At 44.6% G+C, this 15862-nt stretch overlaps 2 protein-coding genes across 3 annotated transcripts in view; one reads left to right on the top strand and one right to left on the bottom strand.

The window, feature by feature from the left end:
• The window catches only part of LOC100115952, a 61450-nt gene extending 48924 nt beyond the window's left edge, over positions 1 to 12526 (bottom strand). Inside the window, exon 1 of the mRNA XM_032599043.1 lies at positions 12259 to 12526. Coding sequence (XP_032454934.1) covers positions 12259 to 12382 — 124 coding nt within the window. The 5' untranslated portion in view covers positions 12383 to 12526. The remainder of the gene's footprint in view (positions 1 to 12258) is intronic.
• A 233-nt stretch (positions 12527 to 12759) lies between these two features.
• The window catches only part of LOC103316049, a 30309-nt gene continuing 27206 nt past the window's right edge, over positions 12760 to 15862 (top strand). Inside the window, exon 1 of one of the 2 annotated variants that reach the window (XM_032599041.1) lies at positions 12760 to 13141. The gene's annotated coding sequence lies outside the window, so the exon portion shown is untranslated. Of the gene's footprint in view, positions 13142 to 14285; positions 14943 to 15862 lie in introns of those variants that run through there. The other variant, XM_032599042.1, reaches the window with a different exon arrangement.

Here is a 15862-nt window from a genome sequence, read left to right as displayed (position 1 = left end):
GGCTCTCAGCTGCAGGAGAGGCGCCGAATGCGTCTCCGCATCGACCGCCATGAGCTAAGCCTGCCAGAAGCGCTGCAGTATGTATATATACATCTACCGAAGCCAGCTCGTATTCGCCTCACGTACAGGCCTACACTCCATACGTATACATATAGATAGCCGACTCTGCTCGATCCGGATCACGCAATTACGCCAACTAGCGATTGATTGACCAAGACGGCTATCGAGAATTCGCGTTGGGAAAGCGCGAGTCTGACCCTAATAAACATCGATCGTTTTTGGTTTTTCATGGAGGCGCGAAGCGAGGCTTTCTGTTTTTTTTTTCGTAATCTCCAGGCTCTTTCGAGACGTATACCGTTGGTTTATCGAATTTCGATGGTACGAAGCGATTGTTTGCCAGCTGGGCTGTCACATAATTTATTATGGAGGCAGCGGTGTAGTTGTTATAATTGATTTATACAGGGGCGGGAAGGAAATTTATTGACATAGATAACACCGGGCTGACGTATTCACCTGCTTGATATGCGTAGCGAATATTTTTTCTGTATAAATATATAGGGGGTGCGCGTATGCACAAATATATTTTTTCGTATTCGAAAAAACGAGTTTTCTTTAAGAGAGAAAATTCGCTAAATAATTATAGGAATAACTCATCATCTGAGAGTGTTGCTCTTAATTCCAGCCCCTTAATTTCCGAGAGTCGGTAACGAGGGTTTTATATATTAATTTCTCACTTTCCGTTGGGAAATCTCGTTTTTTTCCACAGCAGCCTGCAGCGATTTTTCACGCGTGTTTTTTTTAAATTTCAATCGAGTGATCATCTTTAAGCTGAAAATCGTCTAAAATATCAATCGTTATTCGAAGGTTAAAGTTACATTTACTTTACCTCGTAAAATTTTCAAAATCAAAATTACCCTTCGAAAACTAGTCTTCAGTAAAAAAACATCGACGTACGGACTGACGCGGCCAGCCGACGTTCCCCGCGATACACGGCGTGCCCTCCCCTATATCCACACACGCTATCTGTACATATCGAAAAAACGTCCACTCGAGCGTGCCTTAATCGCGTGGTGCAGCGGTCGGCTTAAAGCAATGAATAATTCAGGTGGCGCGCGTTAATCGCCATTTCTAGTGGGATTGATATTAGAGCTGCAGTGCGCCCTACGCACCGCTTCCGAGCTCGGCGAACGAGAGGACATGCAGTAGAGAATAAGGCCTGGTGACGAATATAAACCTAGCTATCGAATCGGTCGGTACAGAGAGACGTGGCGTCAGTTTCCTCTCTCTCTCTCTCTCTCTCTCTCTCTCTCTCTCTCTCTCTCTCTCTCTTTCTATCTATCTCTCGCGAGACGCGCGCGGCGGCTGACATGGAGAAATAGGATTACGAGTGGCGCATCATAGCGACGAGCTGCGCGTCGCGCTGTAATGTTATCAGCAAGATTTCCCGTTTAATCTCTGCTCTGCCAGCGACACATTAAGGCTTGAAATTTGTTCACCTTTGATTCACGTGTACACCGTGGAGAAGACCGTTAGAGGCCGGCTCGTTTGCAGTAAAAGCGTAATCGAATCGAGACATTGATTCTCTTCTCGCTGAGAGATCATTATCTGTCAGATGTCGGATAAGGTTGAAATTTACGGCGACCCTTACGCTCTGCGCGAGCGAGTAGATCTCGACGATCAAAAAATCAAAATATACATATACATACGAATATTCTAGAGCTCTAGAGCCGCTGCTTATACGTACATATTCCGGACGTTAAAATGGCTTCATTTCCTCCCTTATACGCCTCGCCCCTTCACTCGAAATCGCGCGCGCGCGCGCTTCGAGACTCGAGTATAATGCAAATGAACCGCCGAAATGCGCGATACAGAAACGCGACGACCTGGCTTATCCGCATGAATGTATAATACCCGCATCGCGCAGAGGTGAAGCTTTTTCACTCGTTTGAAAACAGCGTCAAACTGATTAAAATCGCCTCCCCTGCATCTGCGCGAGAATACAAAACTTCGTTTTCGCGGCATCGTTCAAGTGGCCAAGATATAATTAACGCCGGCTATACAAGCACAAGCAACCGGCAAACTTGGCAAACTATATTAATTCAGCCCGTGCTATTTTCACCTTCTATTGTTCCGTGGTGCTTCTCCAAACTTTTTGTATAGGATTCGCGATAGAGCCCCAACAGACGGACGCGAAATTCACTGAGCCGACGACGTTTTCTTGCAGAGGCCACTTTTATCAACACACACACATAGACCTACACTCACAGACAACCCCAAACTCTCACCGAAACACCGACTTTGTTCTAATTTTATCAGGGCTTCATATATTCGTTGATTTCCCTGATCCTCGACGACAAATTGTTTTCCCAATCTCACAGATCCGGCTGCCGTTGCAAGTAAGTTTCATTTTGATCCTAGAATACGAGTGCCTCTCTCTCTCTCTCTCTCTCTCGCTCGCTATCAGCAGAGCAACACGTGCATCCCCCATCTCCGAGCTCATCTCGCGGCAACGGGACAACGCGCCTCTCGAGCTTTTACTTATTTAGCCTTTCCTGCACTGCACACTTTTTCCTTTGTTTTTAGAGGAAAGTTGCAGCGCGCGCGAGACCCCAAGGAGCTAGATGCAAGACATGGAGTGAGATGAAACAGCGCTGGGAAAAGATCTAGGAAGTATCTTTTGTAAAATTAAATGAAAGCTTCAGGATTTGACGCAGGGTTCCGTGGTAATATTCGTTTGCCTGGCTGCGGTGATGCCTTTTAAAAGTTTTAATTTAAAAATTTCTCGCGTTCTGTGGTCTCGTGTATTTTGTATACGCAATATCTTAACAGGGGCGAATAAATGAAGCTGTGGTAGAACGGAAGTATGATACGATCATATTGCTCTTAATTAACTTGCCTATAAACGGGCAACTTCTTGATAAACCTTTGTTAGAACTTTTTTCAAAGTGGAAACGCTTTCGAGGAAAATAAGGAGGTAATTGCGAAGCCGCCCCGCGAGAAACTTCCAGGTATCAATAGAGGAAGCTTTTATGATATAGTCTGAAGTAAATAGGTATATAAATATAAGCGACAAGCTGTGAATCATGTCTTACGCGTTTCATTAAAGTCAAAGCAACGATGAAATCTGTCATAAAATTTGATAACTTGTGCTTTATGCGAGCTGATACAAATATCTTATACACAGTAGTAAATTAGTCTTGCGCTTACACAGGACAGAAATTTTTAAAATAATTTTCAGGATATTTTAAAAGAGACCTTTCAAACTTCTGTACGCAGATTACAAAATATCGAACACCCAGCAGACTTGTTGAACAAACACTTGTCACTCCAGGACTTATTTTGATTATAGCAAAATAAATAACGGTTTAAATCTGTTGCTCTCCTACTGTGACAGGCTTGATATAATACAAACCTTTTCCCGTGCGTGTTTGCAGAAGCTTATCTAAATAGTCTAGCATCGATCGCCACCCCAATCTTTGCGAGGAAATTACAAAAAATAACGAAAGGAAGCCCTTAACACGACGTTCGTTTTAAAATTAATTACGTTTACGTGGTTGGCTTACACGTGTTCGTTATAGTCTAGTAAATTAAACTAAAAAAAAAGAAAATAGAAACGCAAACTAACATTTTGAATAGTTTTTGAAAACTTGCAGCCCAACTGTAGTTTGGGGAAACAGTTGTAACATTTCGAGAGCTTCTGGTTTCAGCTGTGCGCGACACTTAAGAGAATGAAACTTTCATGCGTTAATTTAATCGCAATTGTAAAACACGGACGATGAAAATTCAGAGAGATGACCTAGATAAATAAAGTGTAATTCGCGAGAGACTTTAGCGCTGAAAATATAAATAGACTTGTGCAATGACCGAGTGTTGCAGTTTCTTTGTAAAATTTGCATAAGGTAGCGCACGGCAGGATTTCGATCAATTTTTTTGATCAACCCGATCAACCTCGGGCTAAAGGTTCATCAAAATCACAGGCCCGCATACGCGAATTGAGCGACTCTCGGGAAAACGAACACGCGCGCGTTGATTATGTCAATTACATCGATCAAACCGACTGATATGGAACAGACGTCTCAGCCCAGAATACCCTATGAAGCCTTCCCTTCGATTCGACAAAAAAAAATTGCATTCCATATACGCGCCACTCAATCCACATAAAGCGCCCATCGAATTTTCCTGTAATCCGAGAAAAAAAATACCTGGCGGCTCAAGAAGCACTTGGCGCGGCAGCGAACAAAGCACACGCGCACACACGTACACATGAGGGAGTAGGGAGGTCACATGATGATTAAAGTGTGCGGGGGCACCCGAACGTGTCAATAATACGTAGAAGCCGTAGCGTCGGCATGTATACGTATATATGAGTTGCGGGGTAGTCGGCCGGGTGCCAGGCACTGTACGCGCTCCGCCTTACACGCATACACTCCCGTGAAGACAGATATCGAGCAGCTTGCGCCTGCTTTACGACAAAAAGTTCGTGCGACGCGCCCGCTATTTATCTTAAGTCGTTACCATCGGAGATAAGAGGGGCAGGGACCGACCGAGATTGAGTGTGGGCTTCCAATGATTTTCCGTAATTATTACTCTTCTTGTTGTTTTGTTTGCCGTGTGCTGAAGGGCGCAGGGGGTATAGGGAGATAAGTGATACGAGTAAAGCTTGCGGCAGGCGAATGGGGTGCGACGCAACGACGCTTCGAGATTAGAGGCTAACTTCGACAACGGCAGTTTGTTGAGACGTTTTATCGCCGGGTTGTATAGAGGTGCGGACTTTGATTGCGCCGTGAGACGGCTGTGTGTACAGTAAAAAAAAACTTGGCTAGGGATGGTAGTTACGGGGAAATTGCGGCTTAAGGGTTGACAGGATTAGATTGCGGGTTGTGAGCATATTATAATTTTAACTAATGTTCAACGGTTTATTCAATAAGAAAAGCAGGTCTTCTACAAATGCATATCTGCAAGCTGTTACACGTAACATTATCTGGGCAATCGACGCGAATAACGCGTACGTCACTGCGTTATAGCAATTTTCCTGAAATTCAACGAACAACGCGTATAGTCAATACAGGTAAAAGCATTTTTCGCAAACTGGACAGATCCATTTTTAAAGTTTGGCTTTGATAAAATTCGCCATTGAAAATCGCGATCAGCGAGCAGAAAACCTCGGCTTTTTCCCCTGAACAATTGCGAAAATTTCCCGACAGGGTTGAATTGTAAGATTAAAGCAGTAACCCGTGCAACTCAGGTCCATTCATGCTTTTCTCTTCTCTTTAGTCTGCGCCTCTCTCTCTCTTTTTTCCCTTTGAATTCGTAGCTTTATACGATGGCAGATACAATTTCTGAACACCGGGTTGAAACGTTTTAATACGGATTCCCTGCGCACATCTTAAATACAATATATATGGATTTTACGATTGCATATGCGCACACCTATCTCGCGCGCTCATAAAAATCTTTCTTTCTGACTTTTTCATTTTAATATTTTTTCATATCGCCAATCCAATTTCAGTTTTCTCTTGTGTGTACCTCAAGGCTTTATTCGCGGTCGAGGGTATTATGAACTTCAACTTCCGTCTGCAGATCTGCGGCTTTAAATTTAATTTAAAATTGCAAAACACGTTGTGAAATTACTGCAGGATGAAAACGTAGAGCAGAGAACTTTAACTCGCAATACTGATACCGAGCGATTTCATTTGTATTCGTTATAGCTTACGAATAGACCTTTTTGTTACGGTTATACTTTGTTTTATATAAACTAATGCTTTATATTTACTAAAATTAATACTATGAAAATATTATTTGGGAAACAATTTAATAGATGTTTTAGAAAACATCAAATATTTATAATTTTTTAAAAATGTATTCACCAAGTTGTCTGAGTAATGAATAAATAAATTGTAAATTCACTGTTCAGATGAATTCTATTCTAAGTATATAGCACATAAAATATTGATAGAGAATCCGCGTTGTGACGAAGGACTGATTAATTAAACATAGTCTAATAAATTTTCAGCCGCACCCTCTCATCGCTAATGAAATTTTTTCGTCAACTTCATGCAATAAAATAAATCACGTCACACAATCTCACGATATTCCAACACTCTCAGTGTCTCTAATTCATTAACTTCAATCCTCACAGTTTTCACCCCAGCATCATCTTGCCTACATTCTTTACTGCTAGTTAAGTCCAAGTGGATGAATGAAAAGCGTTGGAGCCCTCTCGAGTTCTCGCCACGGTAGTTTCACACACTCGCGCTCCTGAAAAACCAATGCCTCCGTTCACGTTTTCCACACACACACACACACACACACACACACACACACACACATGTGCTCCTCGATTTCTCGCTCTTATTTGTACCGTCATCGGGGGAACACAAATGAGCTCCGACGTTTGATTAGCGGTCGTAGGCGCAAAGTGAAAAGGATATAGCCCTGCGAACGACTTTTATCTTTTACTCACGCATACACGCCGCAACTCTCTTTCTCTCTCGCTCCGCAGAGCTGCGGTAAGTGATCGACGAGCTTGTGCGGCACATCGAAAATCGCTATAGCGGTTTAACTTTTATCGTTGAACGCATCACGCTAATGCGACCCTTCGCATCTCACGTGCGCCTGTATATGTGTGTGGGTGTGAGTGGATATACATACTTCCACTACACTGTGACGTAAGAGCTCATTTTCTCGTAAAAGCTCTGCCGCACGCTAAATCGCAGGAGATTCTTTTTGCGCTACTTAGCCACCGATCGAGCGTTGCATAATTATCGGGATTACGGACGCGCGCTATCGGCTGCAGGCTATATAACATGCTACACGGACGGCCTAATCGCGTCTTCGATTTAGCGAACGAGAGATTATAATATACGATACGAGGAATATTTCGTTGCGCTGTAAAATTGCCTCGTATGGCCACCTATTTACGTGTACGAAGTTTCAATTCGAAAACTGCGCACGGGAGTAGCTGCTGGGCTGGATAATTGCGCGGTGGATGCGCGCGAAACGCAATGAGTCTGTTTACGTATCTATAGGTGCGTGTGATGTGCATGAGGGGAAGGATTCTCGAGAAACATCGCGACAAATTTCGAGCCTTTTTCTGTCTCGCTTATATCGCTCGCGTGCTATATATAGACAGCAATGTATAAAGCGAGGAAAAATGGCGTCTAGCGTACCTCGAAACTGCGAGAGAGATTTTGTTATATAGTCCCTCTGCACATAAATCCACATCGGATTGCCCCCGCGGCATAAAGCAATTTGCCCGCAGTTCTTCATCCTAGCGCTGCAGTATTGTCCAATCGAAGGGCAATATCGCCCGCGTCTGCGCGTTATATGAGATAGACCTTCTTTTCTCTGATGCGAGCATACATCACAGCGGTACTCTGAAACTCATTCAGCCTCGGGGTGTGTCCTAATTATACAGCTCGCGGCCGGCTGATAAAAAACAGCGCCGACGAAAGAGATGAAAACACGCGCGTGTATAATTCGTGGAAAGTGACGCCTTCGCGCGCGCCTGTGTAATTAAGAACGGACTTTCGTAGCTCGTTGTGTGTTTTCTTTCGTTTCTAGTGTGGTCGTGCCGTTGACGAACCGCGAAAATCTTGCTAATGAAGGATTTCGAGGGCGCGTGCAAGCCCCTGAAGCTTATTGCAGGAGAGTAAATAAGCTTGCAGTCGTGCGATTGTGCATTATGACAGCTGCAGAGATTTCCGATTTGTGCGCCCGAATATAAAAGTCACTAGCTTTAGATGCTGCTTGTTTATGTGTGAACACATACACGCGGGGCGCCACTTTTAATTAGAGCTCGGCAGCTCGATGGGCTTTTAATTTAATGGGGAGGGAGGAGCGAAACAAAACTAATGGAGATTCTTCGTATATAGCGTGTCGACTGCAGAAAATTGCCTTCTGAAGGGCAAGCTGCCTCCGGGTATTATAAGTAATGAACGTTCGGGGGCACTGCAGTGAATGGCACTGATGCTATATGCGCGCGGAGAGAGCGCGATTCGTGCTTTGCAACGCGAGAATCAAACTAATTATAAAATACCCGGATTTTTTACTTTTAATGAGCGTGTAATTTTTAAGGCTCCTTAATTGTTTACGTACTGCTTGCGAATCGCTTGCTCGAAAACAATTATATGCTGATAATGTTACATCATATTCCATTCAGTTATGTTATACTCAGTGACTATTGTTATCGATTATCTGAAATACATGAGCCTATAAAATTACTGCACACGCAGTGCATACTCAATTTGCTTTGGAATGCAGCTATGTGTATATACTTTCCATCCGAATCTCATTAAAACGAACCTTTCACAACACATGAAGTGGAGCTTGAATTTGGAATATGTGTGCAAAAATGTGTACGTGTAATGTCACACAATTCGATTGAATATTCAGAATAATTTAGCAAATTTAAAAACTATTAAAAAACTCAACATTTTTCAGATAAACTGGAAAATAGAATTGTACCTATCATGCTAATTGAATTCTTGATTAAAATTGGTCATTTTCATTAAGCACACTCTACTATAGCTCTATATCTCTCTCCCATAAAACCAAACGCGATGATCATTTCAGCAGCACCGCTATCAACTGGCAGAATGCAATTTGCTCCGACACTCCTTCAGTCGTTTGTGTAATTTTTCTTCGTACACCTTCAACCAGAAAACAGTTTCACGATGAAAAAAATTACTTCGTGATTGATAACGTTTTCTGTGTATTGTGTTTCGAAAAAAGTTCTCGTGAGTACAAGTCTATTATAGCTGTATAGGACTCTCAAGAGAAAAGCGACGAACAAAGCAAGGGGTGATGCTGGGGGAAAAACCCGAAGGACAATCTCGTTCATTTATGATTGTCAATTTGGTGAAGAATTGATGGTGAAGCAAAAACTTTAAGGCCGTCGTAAATACATCAATTTACCTCTACGCGTATAAAAGTAGTGTTGAGAATAAGCGAGCAGAATTCGAGCGACTGCAGAGAGCACGATGAGACTGTTCTTCCCTCTCTCCCCGCCGAACTACGGCCAGCGTCGGCGTCGCGGCTGCGGCGGCGGCGCTCACTTCTCTGTGTGTTCTCATGCGAAGAAGACGCGTTCGCGATACGATTGCATCTACATAGTTCCTTTGTTTGTTAGTTCGATTTATAGTTCATTACTTGTGTTAAGTAAGCTCGATGGTAAGCTCTAATTAATAAAGTGTTTTATATGAAAATAGGTGTTATTTATTTTCCCAAGTCACGCCAGGCCTAGGTCCAACAAGTAGTTTTTAGAAAACACCGATAAATAAGTTGCACGTATTGGTATACAACGAAAACAGCTTTCGCCCAAGCTTTCCAGCCATGAATTTCACGACTGTTTGTCGAGCGTGCTAGGAATTTTCGGAAATCGCCAAAGTTGAAAATTAAAAAAAATGCTCGCCTCCGAACAGCACATTCACACGCTGGAGCACCCAAGGGAGGAAGAGGAAGCGAGGGAGGAGAACGAGGAGTGCGATGTCGGGGCAGAAGTGCTGGGTATAACGAAGCTGTTTGCCTTTGGGTTTGGCAAGTGGCCATTGACGAGACAACGATGTACACGGACGACCCGATGACTTCGCGCGCGTGTACGTATATATCTAAAACACGCACACACCCACATCCGCGGACAGAGCGGAAAACCGCAAATGTTTGAACAGTCGTCGGCTCTCGCTTGGCCGATGATGTTATACTGCGGCTGCGGCGCGACACTATGTGCGCGGCGAAGGGAGGAAAAATATGACGAATCGCGCTTCCAATACCCAGAGACGACGCGTGTAAGATAAGCGATGGACGCGTTTCGCGCGCGAAAACGAGAAAAAGATGGTGTGTCTGTGTTCGTTCGTTTTATCCTTCAGCGTTTCTCACTCTTATACTTGCAAAGTGCGTCTTTCTCCGCGGAGTTTTTCTTCCCGGCTATTTTATTTTCCCGACACGCAACTGTTTGGATATGAGCTCGCCGCTCACTATATATAGTATGTAGAGAGAGAGAGAGAGAGAAAGAGAGAGAGAGAGAGGGTCTAGCTAGGATAAACTTTTGGCCTCTTTATGTGCACGACTTTCGCCGAGTTTCCGAGCTTTCATATTTAAAGAGCTAGCCGAGCACTTTTTCCGTTATACTCGTGCGCGACGGGCTGACGTGTGTAGGGTGTATACACATACATTGTGTGTGTATATATACATATATAGTTGGATGGAAACGACGGCTCGTAGATTTACACGTGCAAGGCACGTCGCTCGCTTAAGAGGAAAATGTTCATTGGATTCGCGCGAGATTCTTTTTTCTTCTTCCTTTTCCTCTGCTTCCTTATTCGTTGAGTCGAGGCTCCGCGCGGTACGGAGGTCTTAACATTTTCGTGGGTGCCTTTCTTCGATACGGAGAACGACCTAATATTACTTTGTGGAAAAAAAAGTTTGATATGAGCTCAGACGTATATAGTTTTCGCGATAACGTCGCGGACGTCATTATTTTTTAGTATAGTTCATCGATATCATCGCAGTCTGATTGCGCCTTTTATAATTACTGGGCGTTATATATAGATATCTACACACGTTTTGAAGAAAAATTATTGATTATAGTTTATGAGAGAAAAACTAATGACACTTTGATAAAAGTGTATATTCGATCCCGTTCACGGTTCATTTGTCGTCATTTCACGCTCTTTCTCAATGGCAATACATTCTTTTCTCCGCGGGAGGTTTTATCAATAACAGCAATAGCATGCTATTATATTGGGACTGAATTCCAAACGCTGACGACGACGCTCAGCGCTATATATCAAGTTTTTACGCAATACAGTGAAAGGAGTATATGGAGGGAAATACTTATGTGATAACCAACTTGGATGCGAGAACTCGTAAAATAACTTGTTTGTTGCAATGGCCGATTATTGATTTGATTAAATCGACGAATGCTCTTGTTGGACTTTTATTTTTTCACGCCGATGACAGCAGTTCGATATCGCGTGGCGCTATTTATATCCGTTCGACGATACAATTTACAAACAAGCCACGCATCGACCATCAGTTTTATTTAATTAAATTGTCGATGCGCATACGATGGTGTTAATGCAACTTTAGCTGATAGCCAAGATCGCGCGGTCGGAATAAAATGCAAAAAGTGAACTGCGTATTCATCGCGACAGCAATAACGGAGATTGTAAAGCTCTATTTTTTGAAAGTTAAAAAATGCGATATACTTTGCGTATACCGATATAATACAGAACGCTTTTCGAATAAAAGGTCGAATATCGATTTGCTGCATCAGATATGAAACGCATAAATGTATTATTTGATTTTAAGACTTTACAAAATTAATACTTCAAATCGTTTGCAACTTCACAGAGTTCAGGAATAGTTTGATTACTCCATTAGCACAATTAAAATGACTGCATTCTGGGGATGATGAATTCAAACTAATTGCAAGTCGCACTGCAGATTAACGCGTGCGGGGCAATGATCTATTTGATTAAGGTTCATTGCATGGATCAGAATGCTATGCATATCTTGGACGTATTTCGCCCGGCAGTTTCAGAATAGCTTCCAGCTGCTACACTTATCTTCTTACAATAGATCTAGTTAGAAGGATATAATTGCAGAAAAAGGTGAGTCATCGGGGAAGCAGTTTGAGGAGAAAAAGTGTAAGCTCGCGCGAGGATAAAAGAATTCGTATAACAAAGGCAATGAGCATCGATTGGAGAGACTAATTACAGTCGTCGACATTATCACCGAACGGCGTTTATGCCTATAAATACTCCTGACCAATAGAAAATATCGCACGACGTCAGCGACGCAACAATGTTCAGCGACATGGTACAAAAGTCGCTTTTCTTGTCACTCTCGTGCACACAGCGTATACATGGACTCTAGCCGTCTACGTCGAAAAGGCAATTTTCCTCAATAAAACCTGATCCACTGAACGCGGGAGGGCGAAGAGCAACCCGCAGCGCGCGCGCGGGAGAATAGGGTCGGAAATAACCGCTGCGCCAGACTAGAAAAAAAGAGAGAAAAAGGGCGCCGAGGAAATGAGAATAAGTGGCTCACGCTGCAGTAATACAGAGAGAGAGAGAGAGAGAGAGAGAGAGAGAGAGAGAGAGAGAGAGAGAGAGAGAGAGAGAGAGAGAGAGAGAGAGAGAGAGAGAGAGAGCCGCTCTTCGGCGTGTCGGCCGCGGCGCGAGAAAAAGACGCAACAATGCGGAGAGGCCACTCGAGCTATACTATGGATATACATATAGGATGGGACAGACGTACCTTGTGCAGTGGTGAGATCGGGTGCGGGGGGGTCCGGGACCCCGAGGACCTCTGCCGCCGGTAGCAGTAGTAGCAGCAGGCAGCCGAGCCGGCTGCATCCGGTTCTCAATTTCCGACGCAGCATGTTGCTCCCCTCGTCGTCGTCGTCGTCCTCCTCCTCCTCCTCCTCCTCCTCCTCTTCGCCGGCGGTCAGGCGGTTGCTCTCCCGCCGCCTCGTTCTCCTCTCGTCCAGGTCGACCGCCTTCTCCTCGGCTTCGCGCTGGCCAGGCTATTGTTGTCCCCCTCGTCGTACTCCAACTCCTCCTCCTCCCCGAGGGAGCCGCCAGCACTCTGCAGCGGCCACCTGCGCGCTGAGCCGGGCCACCAATCGACGTCCAGGGTTGGGCCGCGATCTTGCTCTCTTGACTCGCACACTGCTTGACGGCGCATCAACAGACGGGAAATAAGCAGCTGCGACGATGCACGCGCGTCAAAGACGAGAATAACGCTTGGTCAGAAGAGAGATAGAGAGAAAGAGACGGGCGACATGCTCTACATACACACCAGTCACCACCACTGGTCGTCATGCAAGGTGATGGCAATCACGAGTCAAAGTGCCAAAAGAGGGCGCTGCCATTAGCCCGCGATAGACGGAACATCTCTAGAACGCCATTTACGTATAGACAAATATATAAGCTGAAGTGAACAGCTAATGAAATTTTTTGGCAACGCTCTGTTTGGCTCGTATTCGGAATTCGGATACAAAATCGCAAGACTTTTTGGAAATCGTATGGAAACTACAATTACATCATGGTCATTATGGAGAACTCGTGCAAAGATATAGAAAACAGTGCCAAGTGAATGAACTACAAGAATGTTATAATATACGTTAGATATAATATAGGTTAGTATAACTACACTTTTCTAGATTGTGGTATTCAGAAGTTGCACGAAAACATAAAGATAGTAAGTAGCTCATGTGGGGATATGTTCCTTTGTTTGTTTTGGCAAAACTTATAGAACCCTTTGAATGGTATTCCCTGTATAAGGCTATAAAGAAATACCACACTGAAAAAACAACACGGCCATTTTAACTGAACTCGCACCAGTAATCCGTCATTGTACGAAGACTCGCCACCTAAAATTCGACTATTTTGAAAATTCTCCACGTAAAAATCTCACCAATTTTCAAAGTGAACTCTCTGTCGAAGTTTTCCTCTTTCACGCGTGTGTGTCTGTGTGTGTCTGTGTGTGTCTGTGTGTGTCTGTGTGTGTGTGTGTGCTGTGTATGTGGGGCTGGTATCCCTCGGAGCGACTTTTTCTCGGAAACCGTTGGCTCGTATTTTTCGATCCTCCCTCTTTCGAGCTCTTTCCGTTCTGAAGCACTGGTGCCGCATTGCCAGAAACGCGGCTAAACGATGTGCAAACCCTGGGTTGAATAGACGTGTACGAGGCGGCACAGCTACGCTTTTCCGCACTGGCTTATATCGCGTATGAATCTGGGCTAGTTTTTTCACCCATCACTGTGTGCATGTGTGTGTGTGTACGTACACGCACATCATGCATATTCGGAAATCGACGAATTTTTTGCCTCGCGGTTGGCAGCCTCGGACGTTGGAAAGGTCGAATCCGATGATTGATTTATCGCTATCGCGAAAGTCTGCGGCTTCTTTATTGGAGACGACTGGCTTTTTGAAATATTTGCTCGCGATTCTCATCCGCACTGTAGTGTGTATATTTCTGCTCATGTGGGCTCTCGTATCGTTGGGCCACAATTCGACTCTAGCCTTTTCCGCAAGCCTTTGCTATATACCGATGCGCGGCTGAGCTTTGAAAATAAATAATTCAAAACCGCAAGCAAACTCTGCGCGTAATATATTTTGCGTCGTTGTCGTATATACACCACGTGTGTAAATAAGGGGCCGGCAACTCCCCTTACCCCGGCTTACGCCAGCTGCACTTGATTAATAAGTCAGACGTACTAATTATGCGCATACGCGTTCGCGTTGCCGGACGGCAGCGCCGGCTCATCGATTCGCGAGTATGTTTCGTCATGAAAGCTCGGCGCGACGGTGCCATTGCACTCTATACTGTTTACACGTTCGGTATACGCACGCGGTTCGGTAATAAACAACGGCGCGAATGATCGATCTCGACGTGCGGCAGAAGTGGTGTTTACGAAAAAAAGGATTAACGAGCCCGAGTACAGGTATAAAAGAGAGACAGCAATTTTTATTGCGCAGTGACTCTGTATGCTGTATAGCGCTTTTTTATCATCCGCGCTTTGCAGTCGCAGAGCTTAATTTCTTTTTCTGCGTTACACTTTGCGACAGTGGCACACTATTAACGGCGTTTCTGAAGAAGACTTATTGCGAGAATGGAAACGCGCATCAAGAGCGTGTTATCGTGAAATATGAATACCGAGAACTATATGTCTAGACACTATATAAATGAGCATCGATTGCGTGTAACAAGAACCGCGAAAACGATGTCAATCAGCTGTTTCGAGGCATAATTATAAATACTACGGCAAAACGTCGCGCGAACACGAGCGCGTTCGTGGAAAAGGGTCGATCCACGAGAACAAAGGCCATCGCACTGGCGCAAAAAACTACCCCGCACTAGCACATGAAACCACCGTCTCTACGTGTACGGGCAACTTTAGTCATTACAGCTGATATCGTCGCTCCGAGGAAAAGTGATAGGTATGAGCTGATATATATATATATAGTGTACAGAAAACGAAGAAGAAGCACAACATGCCACAAGTAGTACTTAGGTGTATTAGGATGAGACAAAGATTTTCTCTTTACCAAGCCCAGCAGGATAATTCACATGTCTCACGGCTCGACTGCTGCAGCGCCGATGCGTGGAGGGTTATTATTAAAATTTTTCTCCCCCCCCCCCTCTCTCACTCGGCCAGGCTCTCTCGCGCCGCAGCCGCTCCTGATCGATCAGGCTTCGGCGTGCCGCGCTGCATTATACTCGCGCGCGCGGCTGCCAGGCACGACCCCCTGCAGCTCTGCAGTGCAGCCAGTACAGGCGGCGAGCTTTCACTGCACCGCCGCACACTCTCGCACGTATATACGTGTGTATGCCGTATGTATAGTCGAGACCTGCCGCCAGGTGAGAAAGAGTGAGGGAGTGAAAGGGAGAGCAGACGAGTTCGAGCTTTCGGGCGTACGCTGCGCTTCTGATGATATGACGAAACTTTTAAAATTCAGATGCAAGACTGTATCTTATTACTCGACACATTCGAAGCTCGAAGTTATAAATATACTCAGACTCCACACGAGCTTCGGCATGCGATTAACAAGCACATGCGGGATTAAAAATAAACATAGTTCAAAGTTGATTCAAACGCTCGGCACGCGCGCGCGCGCGCTACCCGCTTATCCGTAATTTTCCCTTTCATTCAACCCGCAAGACCATCAAGCGAACACATATACAAAGCGCATCGTACACACAAAGCCGCGACTGTCAGCTGTGCTCCCTCTTTACGTATCGGCGATTTAAACTGAGACAATAGGGAGTCTCTCGCTCTCTCTCTCTCTCTCTCTCTCTCTCTCTCTCTCTCTCTCTCTCTCTCTCTTCTCACCGCGTGAACCTGACGCACCGCAGGCAC

Source organism: Nasonia vitripennis, chromosome 4, assembly GCF_009193385.2.
Source record: "Nasonia vitripennis strain AsymCx chromosome 4, Nvit_psr_1.1, whole genome shotgun sequence".
Taxonomy (NCBI): domain Eukaryota; kingdom Metazoa; phylum Arthropoda; class Insecta; order Hymenoptera; family Pteromalidae; genus Nasonia; species Nasonia vitripennis.
Note: the sequence above shows the minus strand (reverse complement) of the source record. Positions and strands in the feature narration are given on the sequence as shown.